Source organism: Coturnix japonica, chromosome 1 (genome assembly GCF_001577835.2).
Source record: "Coturnix japonica isolate 7356 chromosome 1, Coturnix japonica 2.1, whole genome shotgun sequence".
In the NCBI taxonomy this organism is placed as follows: Eukaryota; Metazoa; Chordata; class Aves; order Galliformes; family Phasianidae; genus Coturnix; species Coturnix japonica.
In genome coordinates, this window is record NC_029516.1 from 65,554,298 (window position 1) to 65,568,650 (window position 14,353).

The 14,353-nt window shown below is 36.4% G+C and overlaps 1 protein-coding gene across 7 annotated transcripts in view; it reads left to right on the forward strand.

Moving 5' to 3' along the window:
- Positions 1 to 14,353, forward strand: part of PPARA (peroxisome proliferator activated receptor alpha) — a 37,100-nt gene that overhangs the window by 7,527 nt on the left and 15,220 nt on the right. For 6 of the 7 annotated variants that reach the window (XM_015870635.2, XM_015870648.2, XM_015870642.2 and 3 more), the window contains one exon: positions 12,157 to 12,401. In XM_015870635.2, coding sequence (XP_015726121.1) covers positions 12,194 to 12,401 — 208 coding nt within the window. In that variant the 5' untranslated portion in view covers positions 12,157 to 12,193. Of the gene's footprint in view, positions 1 to 7,997; positions 8,189 to 12,156; positions 12,402 to 14,353 lie in introns of those variants that run through there. The other variant, XM_015870681.2, reaches the window with a different exon arrangement.

Genomic DNA, 14,353 nt, shown 5'->3' on the forward strand with positions numbered 1-14,353 from the left:
AGAGCTTAGATGTTAGGAATACAATTGGTCATTTCGATGTTTTTGATCACGCAGGAGTGACAGGCTTGTGATCTCCATCCTGTAGCAAATGACCTGATTTAGAACCGTGAAGTCATGTGAACCAAGTGTACTTCCAGGCTACTGACAAGTCAGATAGAGGATACAAGTGCTCGATGTCCGTTTGCCAAAAAATGTAGATCCTTTGCATTCATACCCACTGACAGGACTCCAGTGTGCGGTGTTAATTTGTTGTAGACTTTGTTTCTGTGCGATAAAATGATTGTGAAGAAAAACTGCTTGTGGCAGGAATTTCTAAATTACTGGAACAAAACTGAAGTGAAAGAATTTTGTTTCACATTGCACTGTAGGTACTCTGAGTTGTGGCATGCCATTAAATCAAATTTGGTTTACTTTTAGCAGTTGTTTTTTTGTTTGTTTGGTTGGTTTTGGTTTTTGTTTTAAATTTAAATGTAATCACTGAGCGATGGAAGCCTGTAAAAATACTTTGAAGGAGTGAGTAAAATCAATACCCTGAAGAATAAATAAACTAGCCTCCAGATGCTGTCTGAAGAAGACATTAGAGTTTGCCTACTGGTAGAAGAGTACAAAAGCTAACTCACTGAGATTTCTCTATTAACTTTCAGAAGGAGAGAGGGGTTTAATCTGTAATATCCTGTATGAAGGTTACTCTCTTCTATTGGATATAAGTCTTACTGAGCTGAAATTAGATTATCAAATATGTCATGCTAGTATATCTGGGCAGGGGAGTGAAGTTTATCAGTGAAATAAAACTGCAGAAAACAGACAGTGATGTTCTTCTCCACTAAGAAAGCAAATTCAGGCTTCTTGAATCTCTTCCAGAAACAGATGTAAATTTCACTGTAGCTTTTCAACTAGCAAATAATCATGGTCTGTTATGTTTGATGATGAATCATGCAGGGGTTTGCAGATGGTGAGAAGAGTGCAGCTGTGCAGATACTACAGGAGCTAAGATAGAAGACTGGAGGACTCGAGCAGATGAAGGAGGTGTTTTGAGGGTGGGTTAACATGGCTTATGAATGAGAAGGCTAAGACAGCTGAAAGAGTATTGATGCTGAGCATGCTGATGTGAAGCCAAAAACTGAAATCTGAGATTTGTGGATGGGGAGAGTGCTGGAGGCTGAAAAGAAGATCTACTTGGTGCAAAAAGACTTTTTTAGTGTTGCTAATATCTAAATCAGAAGCCGTAGCACTATATGTCGAAGTAACTATGTGTTTGTCTCAGGCCAAAACAAGGAGACCAAGCCAAGATGGAACTTTAAGCTGTAGATGAGGCTTCCTTTTAAAGAGGTACCTTTCAAAAGAATGCTGAGCACCTGTAGAAGCACTACTCTAGTTGCACATAATGGTGCAAAGTTGTGTGTTTTTTATTTTGATTTTTCTGGATAGGGCCTGTATGATGAAATCAGAGATGGCAAAGCTGGGGTGTTTACCAGGTGAGGAAGCTGTGTCTGACAGGTGCCCTAAAAAGGGGAGACAGCAAGTCTCAGGTTGTGGTTGAAGGACGGGTAAGATTCAGGCAAAGCTTTGTGTTATCTTAAAGATAGAAGGAATAATCTTGGAACAATGTGCTACAGAATCCAAATCATCCTTCACCTTCTTGCATTAAGTAGCTTTACTTGAATCCATCTTTCTCCTTTTTTCCTCTCTCTCTCTTTTTGGTTATAAAGAATCATTTCGAAACAATAGCTATTTGCTTTATTTGGGAAGACTGTTCTTACTACAATCCCTCTAAGAACTACTATTTTTGCCTACAAGTCTGAAGTCCGTAGCCAAAGTGAATATTTAACACTATTTCAAAGACAGCCAATTGTCCTTTTCTTAATAAAGTATGTGATTAGAAGTCAAAGTGAAGGACCCTATGAAACTGTAGAATGCTTCAAGTACTGACATAACTTCAAGCATCCATCATGCAGTTTCTATGTTCTACAGATATTTGTAAATGTAAAACTAACACTGAAAGCAAACTGTAATAGATGCATTTTTTAAAGGGGAGTAAAATATCAGAATTATGCTTCTAAACTGCTATGTTAATAGCCATCTTCAGGACTATTTTCTCATTTCTTTTAGTCTAGTTACTTCAGAAATTCAGGTTTACGCATTACAGTCTCCCTTCCTCTTCCAATAGCTTTGAACCTACAAGTCTTCAAACCCACAATTTGGCAAATGAGTGGTGGTTGCAAAGGCTTTGAAGTAGTAGAACTTCTATAAAAGCTGGGAGCTGGAAAGAAGAAAGGAAAACGTGTTATTGATCCCACTGAGGAAATGATGCAATATGAAATTGAAAATTATCTGTGCTGATTGGCCTGTCAGTTGCCAGTTGGCACAGGGGCGGTGGTGAGCCAGTTGCAACATGCAGCTCTGAGGCAGCTGCAGCACATGTGCACTGTTTGTACAGTCAGTAGTTTAGAGATGTTGCGTGGGGAGAGGTAGCTGGAAGTATGATGAGAGAAGGAAAGATAGGGAGACACAGTAGGATGTTGTAGGATGACAATGGCTTGAAAATGTTATGACTTTGAAAGATAATCAGTAGAGATCAAAGCTTTTTATTTCTTCTTACAACAGTTGCCCTTTTTCCAGTGTTTCAGTGCTATTGACAGTAAAAAATATATATCAATATGAATTCTACCTTCCATATTTGTATATTGTCACAGCTTTATACTGCCTAGTTTTTATCTCTTTGCTTGAACTAATGAAGTTATGTAAGACTTCAGAAATCTTGTTAGCAGTTAACTTAAAACTACTTGGTATCCTTAAAATATTTTAGACCATGTTGCAGAATATCAGGCCTGGTATTAGGCTGTATTCAGCTGAAGTATTTTTGTTATAGGAACATTTCTTTGCTGTCTTGAATGATCAGCAAAGACAAAGTCATACTGGGATATCACAAAACAGTTCCTCAGCCTTCATTTTACTTTAAATTTAAACCGAAGGCAGATATTTCTATATACAACACAGTAAGAATTCTTAGTCCTAGGAGTATGTTATTACTGGTCCTGTCAATAAGGAATTATAAACAATACATAACGACATATATAGCACATGTAAGGGTCCGTGGAGATGAAACAAATTCTTACATCCTAGTCTATAGGAATGCATTTTAAGACCTTTGTACATATATATGAACCATAAAGACTGTTGCAATATTATTAAATGTTTAGAAATTGCTTCTCACTGAATCCACAAAGTCTTTGGTTGATTCCATAAACTAACAACAATTGATTTTAATTTCTATTTATAAATAGTTTATGTCTGAAGCATCTCGTTTGTTAGCAGCAGCTACTAGACATCTTTGCTTTTGAAAGTGACATCTTTCTGAATGGGACAATCGTGTGTTGTTTTTTGTTTTGTTGTTAATCAAGTACATGAACAAGTAAAAAATCTGAATTATAAATGTTTATATTACAGTATTATCAGTAAGTGTAATGGAAAGCAACCAAGAAACTTGCCTAGCACAGCCTCTGTATGTGTTAGATTATAATTTCAATTGACAATTTTTTTGCACAGATGTCTTTAATTTTTAACCTTCTGAAGTTTATTTTTACCACATGTAGTAAAAACGTACTTTGCAGGAGACTTAGCACGAGGCTTATATTTTATTTACTCAAAACCTGATTATATTGAAGATAATCATTTAGTCACCACGTTAAAATGCAATTTGTATTTGCCTCTTACTCTTGTATATCTTTATCCTTCAACAAATGACGTTGCTGTAGAATGTCAGAGCATGGTTAGAATATCGCTGAGAAGTTACTTTGCATAATGTAAGATTCATTGCTCACACGTGCAAGGAAACAATTGCAACATTTCAATTTAGTCTCGAGGATCAGGTTTCCAATGAGGAGCAAGTTAGGACAGATGTGTAGGCTGTTTGTAAATGCTGTACACACAGAAACAGTCCTTGACTTGAACATTAAACCTTGGTTTTATGTATTATTTTCTTTTAGAAATGAGCACTGAAAATAGTTTAAGGCATCCAATAAATTCACGTAGTTAATAAAATAGATCGCAATTTTATTGTTGTTGTTGTTGTTTTGTTCAAGTTCTTTTAATTCTGGACATAGTAAACATAGGGTGACCTGAACTGTGAATTGGTTCAAACAATTGGCTTAGGTAATTATCTTGTCAGACAGTATCACAAAGATAGATAAGGAGTTTTGGGACAGATGGGGAAAAATCAGGGAGCTTTCAGTTCATTAATGGGATAATAAAAATACAGCAGGTAGTCAGAGGACGCATTTGAGTGAATGTGACCTTGTTCTTGGCTCAAATAGCAAATGCATAAACGCCATGTTTGTCTGAATGTGACCTTGGATTGGTTCAAATATCAATCATAAATCAAATCCTAGATTTTAATGTACATGTATAGAAAATGGCCTCTTAAACAGTACATAATATTTTTGGTTGTTGTGGCCTTCAGATGTAAGTGTTTGGCAAACACAAAAAGCATATTTGTGCAAAGCACTGAGTTGTTTGAGCTTCACGATGCTGTCATGGATGATTTAGAATCTGTGAAAGTCTGAAGAGCAAATTGCTATGGCAGCTATGATTAACAGGTGTAATCATTTGAATCTCGCTCAAGTATGGAACGATATGAGTGGAATGTAACAGTGACCTGAAGAGATATGGACATACAGCATTGACTAAAGAGAAAATCTAGAGATTATGTGTAAAGAGGAAAATGAAAAAAAGGTAGTATATTGCAAGCATAGAAGTATATATAACAGTGGAGTTTTTATTAGAAACTGTGGTGGGCTGTTAGAAGTACACTGGGAACTGTGTTTGAACTTGAAAGAGAGCACATATCAGAGTGCACTGGTACATCAACTACACTATAGCTAATGGTAACTGAATTGTTGCTGTAGGTTAATTGATGCAAATTCTTGTTGTTTTTTTGAGTATCTTGTTGAAAAAAGTTAACTCGTCTGTATTTATGCTTCAAAATACTGGATTTTAGTAACTCCAATCTGAATATTTGCTTTATATACATTAATAACTAACATTGTAAACTGAATAATCTTCCCACATACTGTTGTCTTGGCAGGTGTCTGTTTCTGAAATGTTAGTTATAATGTGCCTATTCTGTATAGGTTGCTCTGAAAGTAATACCTCCTAATTATTCCCATGGAAACTGCAACAGCTACAAAGAGCGCAATAACACTATTAGACAGAGCAAATTCTCTTCTCCAAAATACTGCTTTTCAACATATTCACTACCACTAGCTGTACGTTTCTGCCAGTGATGAACATACACGCATGCAGACTTGAAACTATTTGAGCTTCATATCAGTTCAAGCAACAATACGATCTCCATTCTTTACAGAAATGAGCTAAGTAAAACAGAGTTCTTCTTTTATCAGAAGGGCCTGGATGCAACCATGAGTACCTGTCATATTTGTTACATCTGATGGCTACTTATGTGGAAAAAAGCAAGCACGACTTCAGATAAATGTAGGCTTGAGGCAATAGACCTGTAAGTCTTGTCTCTGGAGCCTGAAAGCAAGATTGCAAAACCTTGATGTCCCATTGCTGACGAAGTCAAAACTGGCTCCTGTTGTTCAAGCGGTTTGCAGTGACTGATTTAAAGACAGACTTCGCATCCCAACATACTAATAGCCTATAACTGTGGTATTTCTTCATATCGTAAGTCCAGATCTGTCTGCTAGAGGCTGACTAGTCTAATGTTGTGGATCAAACACAGAACTGGAACAGGGAAATGATCTGATTGAAGAACTCTGAAAGTTTGTGATCATGGCCTCAAAGACCAACCAGTCACACACTGGAAAATCCATTGTGTTTTGCTCGGCTCGGATGTGTGTGTGGAGTGCTTGCCATTGAGGTGAATGCCCCTCTTATGTCTGCCTACTGCAAATTGATTTCTGCTTTTATAATTTTTCTTCTCCATTAGCAATTGCTTCAGTTGCATCAAAGTTAGAGGGTATTCAGTTTGGAATAAATACTTACCTCCTGTGCAGTGTTGCTGCTGTTCCATTGCTAGTTGAAAAGCAATCTCGATGGAACAGCTTACATAGTTAACTAACTACTTATACATGTGGAATGAATGTGTTACATAGTTAAAAATATCAGATGAAATTATCAGTATATGAGCATGAAGGTATAGAAAGCATCTGAGTTGTTTTAAAGCAGAAATCCTGTATTTAGAAGTGGGTGAGTGGCCTTGTTCAGAGACACTTCTCTTTCTTCCATATAATCTAGGCAACGAAACTCCACTTCAGAGAGCTAAGACCCGTAAATAGGAGCTTCTACTTTCTGCTGCTGCATCTTGGGAAGAGGTTGCAGGGATGTGCCAGCAGGAATTGAGTTTGGCTCAGTAAATGCAGAGTAGCTGCATACTAACCATCAATGATTATGTCATTGGCCTCTGCATTTTTTCACTCTGTGTCCGTTGTTTTTGTGTTTTTGTTTTGTTTTTCCCATTGCTGATTATTCACTTTCCCCCCCCCCCCCTTTTTTTTTTCTGTCTATATCTACGTAGGGTCTGTCTGAATTTTCATAGCTGAGCAATCATTTCTATTATATATTTGAGGTTATTTGGTCTTCATAAGTTATGATATTGCTGCAAATGTTGCATTTTGAACTGTGTCTTTGAATGTTATGCAGTTAAGGAACATTGCTGTACCTTTCCAAATAGCTGGAAAGCATCTGTTCTGCTTATGTCATTTGGTTTTAAAATCCTATCACTTTGCCTAAATAAGCCACACTGGCCTTCTTAGTAATTTTCTCCCACTTGTGGTGGGCTAATAGGTGGTGCTGCAACACCGAAGGAATGTATATTCCCCTGGCAATGTGACACAGTACATCTAGTCGAAGAGTGCTTCTGTTTAGTGTAATATATAGTCTGTCACACGTTATGCTGTTCACACCTGACCTGTCATTAGTCAGCACTGTTCATGTGCATCTTCTTACTGTTGATTTACTTGTACAGCACGTTAATTCATGTTTTAATCCTGTCTTTACAAGTGCTTCCTTGTGGTGCTGACCAGTTATTTATCTTTGGAAAAGCACTGGTGATTTTCAGTATGAAAATCTTGCCTTTCTTCTCTTTTTTTTTGGATTATGCCTTTTAAAATCCAACAGGACAGAAAAACCTGGGACCAAAGAATTATTACCTACAGGCTCAGTAAGTTCTGCTGGGGTTTGGCTCAGTAATATGAAAACAAACCAATATTCCCATCTTGCAGTGTGTCAGAGTTCTAACAATACATTCAGTGTGAGATTAGAAGTGTGGTATCTCTTCATCTCCTAATGTGATTAGAGAAGCATCTTCCGGGAAGGAAAGTTAAAACTCACCATTTCATCACGCTCCAGGCTTCATGTAAGCCAGTGGATTCTGTGGCCTGTATCCTTCCTTCAAGAAACTCTAGTGTTCCTCTGTTTCTTCAAGCACTTCTGATTCTGGGAAAGAGAATTTTATTTTCTCCCTCTTTTCTCCCAGTTTTCTTAGGCAAGGAATATTCTTAACAAAAAATGGACAGCATTTTTCCTGCTGCAGGCTAATACGGACTGGGTTGTCATGAAAGCTGTGATTCCACTTTTGCTTAATGCACTGCCCAGTTAGAAGGGAAACAATCTAGGGGACGAGCACTGTGCAGTATACATTAATGTTCTGTCATAGTGCCTAAAAATAGGAGATTAGACTTTGTACTTTAGATGCCCAACTTTATTTCCAGTTGACCACTTTTATGTTTTTAAGCAGAATATTGGAAATAGCCGGCAGTTTATTTATTCATTCAGGCTTTTTCTATTCACCTAAGCTTTCTAAAGCATCTATCTGCACCCCCTAGTTCTAAATGTTTCATGTTCAGCCACAGCATTCTGAAAGTGACCTAAAGGTAATGGTCGCTTCAACTTTAACCTTGATATTTGCAAGCAAGCCCTTTACGCGATCAATTTGTTTATGCAGTTAATCCAGACTTTGTTACTGTTTCTCAGAGACCTTTGCAACTCAAAGATCAGTCTCCTTGCAGGGATTGCTCCTAGTGTGCAGGTATTAAATGTGGAATGACGAGGCCTTTAGGGTCCCACCGCCCCTTTCCAGAAATGAAGCAAAAAAAGTGGGTTGCTGCATGAGTAGGTGTTTTTCTTTGATAATCTGACTGATTTCTTTAAAATCTGCCTCAAGTTTGAGGTAAGTTACTCACTGGGTATTTGCAATGTGGTGGTGGGAGAGGGGGTCATCTTCATAAAACAGGCACACTTCAGAAATACCAGGCTGTGAGAAAGTGCTTGTCAAACCTATGTATCTTTAAAGCCATAATTGCATGAAACTGTGTTCTCATTTTTCTGTGTCATATCATCTCGTTTTCAGTTCATTTTGTGCGTGTGTTTGTATGTGGGCGTGAGAACTGATGTAGTGTAGGGAACTGAGAAAACTCTGCCAATGTCTCTGTGGCACGGCATTTTCTGAATTCTTAAGATTAAGAAGAAATATTGGCTCATACATACGTGTGTGTAGACTCCGCAGCTACAACCATCTTGTAACATGTACAGCTTTACTTGCAGAGCAAAATACACATTGAGAATATCATTCATATAATCTTCATTCTCACTACTTTATTTTAGAGACTTTATTTTCGTGTGAACAGTATCCCTGTGTATTAAGTGCAACCTGCCAATGCAAGCATGTGCATGTGTGAACGTGCACAAGATACAGAGAATGCAAAAGGCAAGGGGCTTATTGCATGCATACTAGATGATTTGGATTAAGGTTTTGTATAATTGCTTCTGAAAAAAAGGATTTAAAAATGAATATTATTTTTCAGTAGTGGAAAGGTTTAGTGTGTTTTGGCAGTCTTCAGCAATGGTTATGTAATAGCTGTGCTTGCTAAGGTAGCTAGTTAACCATTGACACAAGCAGTAATGATTAAGCAGCGGTAATTTACAAGTAATATTTGAAAGTACAAAAGGGTATGCCATTTAATAGTTAAAAACAAAAGTACTTTGTTTATACTTCACTAGCTGTTAGTTTGTTATACAAATCCAGCTAAATAGGCTGGTGAATTTTAAATATTTACTGTAAAAGTGGATAAGTATGATGCAATTTGGGCAAAACTGATTGTACTGCTGAAAGAGTTGTTGCCATGTTCAGAGTTCAGCTATCAAGCGTTTAATCAAACAATGTCGATGTTATTGAAAGTTGAACTTCAATATTCACTTTGTCTTTTAAAAATATTTGTGGTAGGCTAATAAACAGCACTTGCAGAGGTGGTTGTGGTTCAGTGAGGAGCAGCGAGTAATGCTGAGCTATGCAAAGCCCTGTGCTTCCCGAAACTTCCCCAGCAATATTCAGGCAAAGTACATATGTGATGTCTGCAGAGGAAGGTAAAGTGTCTGTGCTAGACTGATCACACCAGCAGAACAGTGCTGATCAAATTCTCTGGCAAACTTCCCTTTCTATTGATGGCTCCTTGGGGAGACAAATGAGGTAGTCCCTTTTTGGATTGCCAGAGAACAGTTGCTGTTGTTCTCCCATTATAAAAATTACATACATCAAGATTTCTTTACTCCTTTCCCTCATAATGAAAAGCAAACAGATAGTAATTTAGCTTTTATTTTTGCAAGTAAAATACATAAAAGTGATTCCTCATTTCTCATCTGGAGTATAATCCAGTTACATCTGGGAAGAGTGAGGTGTGCAATATAATGCTGGAGGTACCTCTTTAGGACTTTTCTAGATAGACACCTAATACCAACCTACAGCTCTTGGTTTTCAAGAGCTAGTTCATGCTGCCTTACTAGGGAGTTGTACAAACACATTTACAATAGAAGGTTGGTAGAGATTAACAAATGATGATTAACAGAAAGGTTTGCAGTCGCTTCTTTTTCATTCTTTGTGAAATTAGTGCTTTGTAACGGCCTCTACATCTCCAAAGTTATTTTTCAGTAGTCTTCGTGAGTTTGGAAGCCTTGTTCTGAATCCTTGCAGGCTGTTTAGCTATAAAATCTTTCTCTGATAACCTACAATACTCTGTGGTATTTTCATGTATTCCTGAAATACGAGGATAGTTTTTTAGTATCTTTAGGAGGAAAGTTTTATTTTGTCATCATTCATATCATTTTTGTTATTTTTCACCATTAGTTATGGTCATAATGTATGTTACAATAGTTTTAATTTAAACGTTATATCCTCTCTCTGCCTATTACATATCAAATGTAGGTATTTGTCAGGTTACATGCCAGTAGAATTTATAAGAGAAACAAAGACAATTCCTGGAGAAAGGACATCTGCTGAGATTCAAAAGTGACATTTGGAATTGATTTTACCAAATAGTTTAAAATTATGGAGGTTCTGTACTAAATGTAGTGGATAACAATTACAGTTCAGTACTCTATGTGGTAGGAGTTACTGTTTTCCATTGTAATGTTCTATTCTGTTCGAAAATTATTGGGCATCTCAACCATTGCTGCTTGGATTCTCTTGAGGCTGAGGTACACGTGAAAATCACTGCCTTGCTGATAAATATTCTATTACATTGCTGGCAGTCTGGTATGATGTTCTAATGAGTAATTAATGTATCAAGTTGGATACATGAGTAATGAGTAATGGTATACTGGCTGCACTACTGTAGACATTGGGTATTACTTTTAAAAATGTGGGTACCCTGAAAATCAGAGGAAAGTTCTGACAAGTCTACTGTGTATATTTAACATAACATTGATTGGCCGGTCAGTGCTAAGAAGGAAGGGGACTGTGAGATAGAATGCCTTACTAAGTGATACAGATTTGGGTGTGGGGTTTTTTTTTTGCCTTAGTATCATGTAATGAGTACATCGAGAAACACCATAGGAACAATGCATATGCACCATTGGTTTTCCATGAAATTGCATAAAGTAGGAGTGCACACTGCTAAGTGCGCTTGAAAAGTAAATCGCTTAAAAATTGCATGTACATTGCAGGTTGTAGAAAGTGTAACTCTTACTCTTCTGTAAAGTAGATCATTTTCACCCCATTTATACCACCTGTGTAATAGTACTTTGTGAAGTTACACAAACATAATTGAAGGCAAACTTTTGCCATCAACATGGGGAGAAAATGCTTGATTGGAGGGATCATGCTCTGTGGTAAATGGCAGCAAAAATATGTCTCTGCAAAAGTCAGCACTGAGTGGCAACCATGGGAACAGCCAAAGATTCTCTGAAAGCCAGCATGAAATCATTGAATGCATCAGTACGTGTTTGTATGCATAGACAAGTGTTAGCTGCTCAGTCTAAAAATGAGTTTGTTTTAGCAGAAGTGTATCTTGGCAGCAGGAGAAGCATTTATTAATTCTGCAGTGCATTTATTAATTCGTCACCTGACGAGGCAATAAAAGAATAATTGAAATTTGTGAAATGAGTACTTAATTTTCTTAGGTTTCTGTGATGTTACTTAAAGTTGATGACACTGTTGGTGAGTTTGGAAGGCAACTCTGAAAACTTATTTCATTGTGGGAAATAAAGCTAACTCTAGGAATTCTAAGTATGTTGGATTGCATATGCTGGAACATTCTTGCTGAAGGTGTAAGTTCATTGATTTAAGTAGGTCAAAAACTATTAGTTTTGCTAGCATCTGTAAAGATGCATTGTAAATAGCAGCACTTTGTTCTCTCAGTGTCATGAGAACAGATTTAAGAGGTGAGAACAGAGGACCCAATCAGCATATCTAAACCTGCTAGATGAGGTGAGAAAGGAGTACTCTAATGTATTGCATACACATATTGATACTTGTTATTTTTCAGTTAACTTTGGTGGGAAGTGCATAATACCCACTATTGAAACACAATTCTATGTAACCTTTAACTGCAAGGGAGAGAAAACAACATCTACAAATTGATCTTGTCACACATTTTCCTTATACTGAAATATTGTGTGGACTTTTTCTTCCTGACCTGCCAGAGATTCACACTGTGTAAGCCTTCTGGAGAAAGAGAATGCTGTATAATATTTCATTATCATTATCAGATCAGAACTCATTTATCCAATGTACTGTGTGTAACTGAATCAAATGTAAATATATATTTACATATATATATATATATATATATATATATATATATATATTTCTGAATTTGTATTTGCTGATACATATCTATATTTTTTTAACTTTTTTTTCCCCAGCATAAAGGAGTTTAAGTGACTGCTCTATTTGGCCAAAATGGTGGACACTGAAAACCAGCTCTATCCACTTACTCCCCTGGAGGAGGATGATATAGGCAGTCCTTTATCTGGAGAGTTTCTACAAGATATGGAGAACATTCAAGACATTTCTCAGTCTCTGGGTGATGATAGCTCTGGAGCTTTAAGTTTAACAGAGTTCCAATCACTGGGAAATGGTCCAGGATCTGATGGATCAGTTATAACAGGTAAGAGAGGTTACCATAAAGCTTTCGTTTATAAATAAGAAGTGATAGGAATGAAAGCCATTTTAATGTAATAATTATTGTTTATGACTAAATGACACTAAAATCATATAAGCTGATTATAGATTTGCCTTAATATACTTAAGGATAGATTTACTAGATCGTAACATAAAGTTGCTGGTTTTTAAGTTATCTTAATACTTAATAATTTATTAAGTTTCAATGCCTTCTTTTTCAAATTAATTCTTAAAAAATGACTAGCAAAGAAGTTATGTAGTTTAGTCATACAGGAAGTCAAAATATTGTGCTGAAAAATAATCCCCTTTTCTTTAGTTTCTTCAGGCCATATGTATTTGAAAGGTATTGTGAAATATGCACTGAGGATCTAACCCCTAAAAGCACTCCTAGAATTCCACTGTATTTTAATGTACTGGTGTTTTTAAATTACTGTTTTTTTTCTCCCTTCTAAAGAGCAGCATCGGTCAACTAAGGGTTTCTATTCTGGTAGAAGTAACAAATCAGAGAGAGCTGATATATTACATAGTTGTTAGGCAGAACATTTTTGTGTGAGACTTGGTTTGGGAAATCAAACTGAAAGTCACTGAATTGTAGCAGGGCACTCCAATTATATCAATAAAACATTCCTTCTGAAACTGTGGTTTTGCAAACCTCTTAGTAGTAGGGGTGTTTTAACATTCAGTTTATGATTAACTTTCTCATTTTTTTAAGTTCTCTTTTTCTTTTGTTTATATGTGTATTTATTTGTTTTTTAACTACGAATCGGTTTTTAGGCCGGCTCTAGATCACTACTTCATTTTATAAAAATTACACTAACAAAGCTGAGGTGAGCATCTGTGCTACAGGTGGTTGAAATGCATACTGTGAATTTTGGGGGGCACTCCTCAGCACTGTTGCCCAAAGTAATGTTTGTCTGAAGTATGGTCTGTATCCCTTTCAGTTGCAGACTTTCACAATTAAGAATATGCCTTATACAGGAAAAGTTTCAATGTACCAGCTTTGTAATATAGCTCTTCTGAAACATGAAGTTGTTGGTTTGGTTTTTTTTTCAATTATTTTTTTGTGTGCTTGCAAATCGTATGGTAATTTGGATCAGTTTCTACTGTCACCTTCTTATTTTCAGTATTCAGTGTTCATGATGGAAGATCCTAGTTTTTCTGTTAGAGAAGATGGAAAATATGAACTCTTAAGGCTCAAATTCTGTGACACAAGTAAAAAGAAATGAAAATTATACGTTTAAAAAAATCCTGTGTTTTAGGCTGTTGTTGATGACTCTGCCTGTGGGCTTGGCAGTGCTGGCAACGCAGTCCGAGTCCTATGCCAGTGTTTTTTTCCAGTGTCATACTTGCTGACCTACATTCATAAGTGTTTCTTAATCTTTCTGTTAAAATAACACACCCATTAATTTGCTGGAGTCTCGTGGTACAAGTTGCAAGATGGAAGATAAAAGAAATTCTGGCCTCAGAAAATATTTTCCTCAAACGAGCTGAAAATATTAATTGAAATAATTAAAGCTGGAAGGTGTTGGTTCTGTAACATGTTCATCTACTAATAAAATTGAGAGTTTATTTCATTTTACAACATTCTAGAGATTATTTTCCCATTATATCCAAAAGGTAAAATATGTGATCAAAGCTTTTATTGCTTGGATATCTCAGAAGTACATTTACCTTCCTTTTAATATCTGTTTTCAGTGAAAGAATATGTTTTTGCTTCAAGTAAATATTTTCTTTAGAAAATGAATGTGTATGACTGCTTTATAGGTCTCAGTTAAGATCATCATTTAAAACTACGAGTAACTCTTCTGAAGTCAGTGGGATTTGTGAGCGTATCTTCAAATGCTGGACTAATTCAGCTTAAGCTAGGAATATGTCCCTTATCATACTGTAGTAATAGATCTCATTCTAAACAGCATGGCACAGGAGAAACATAAAAAC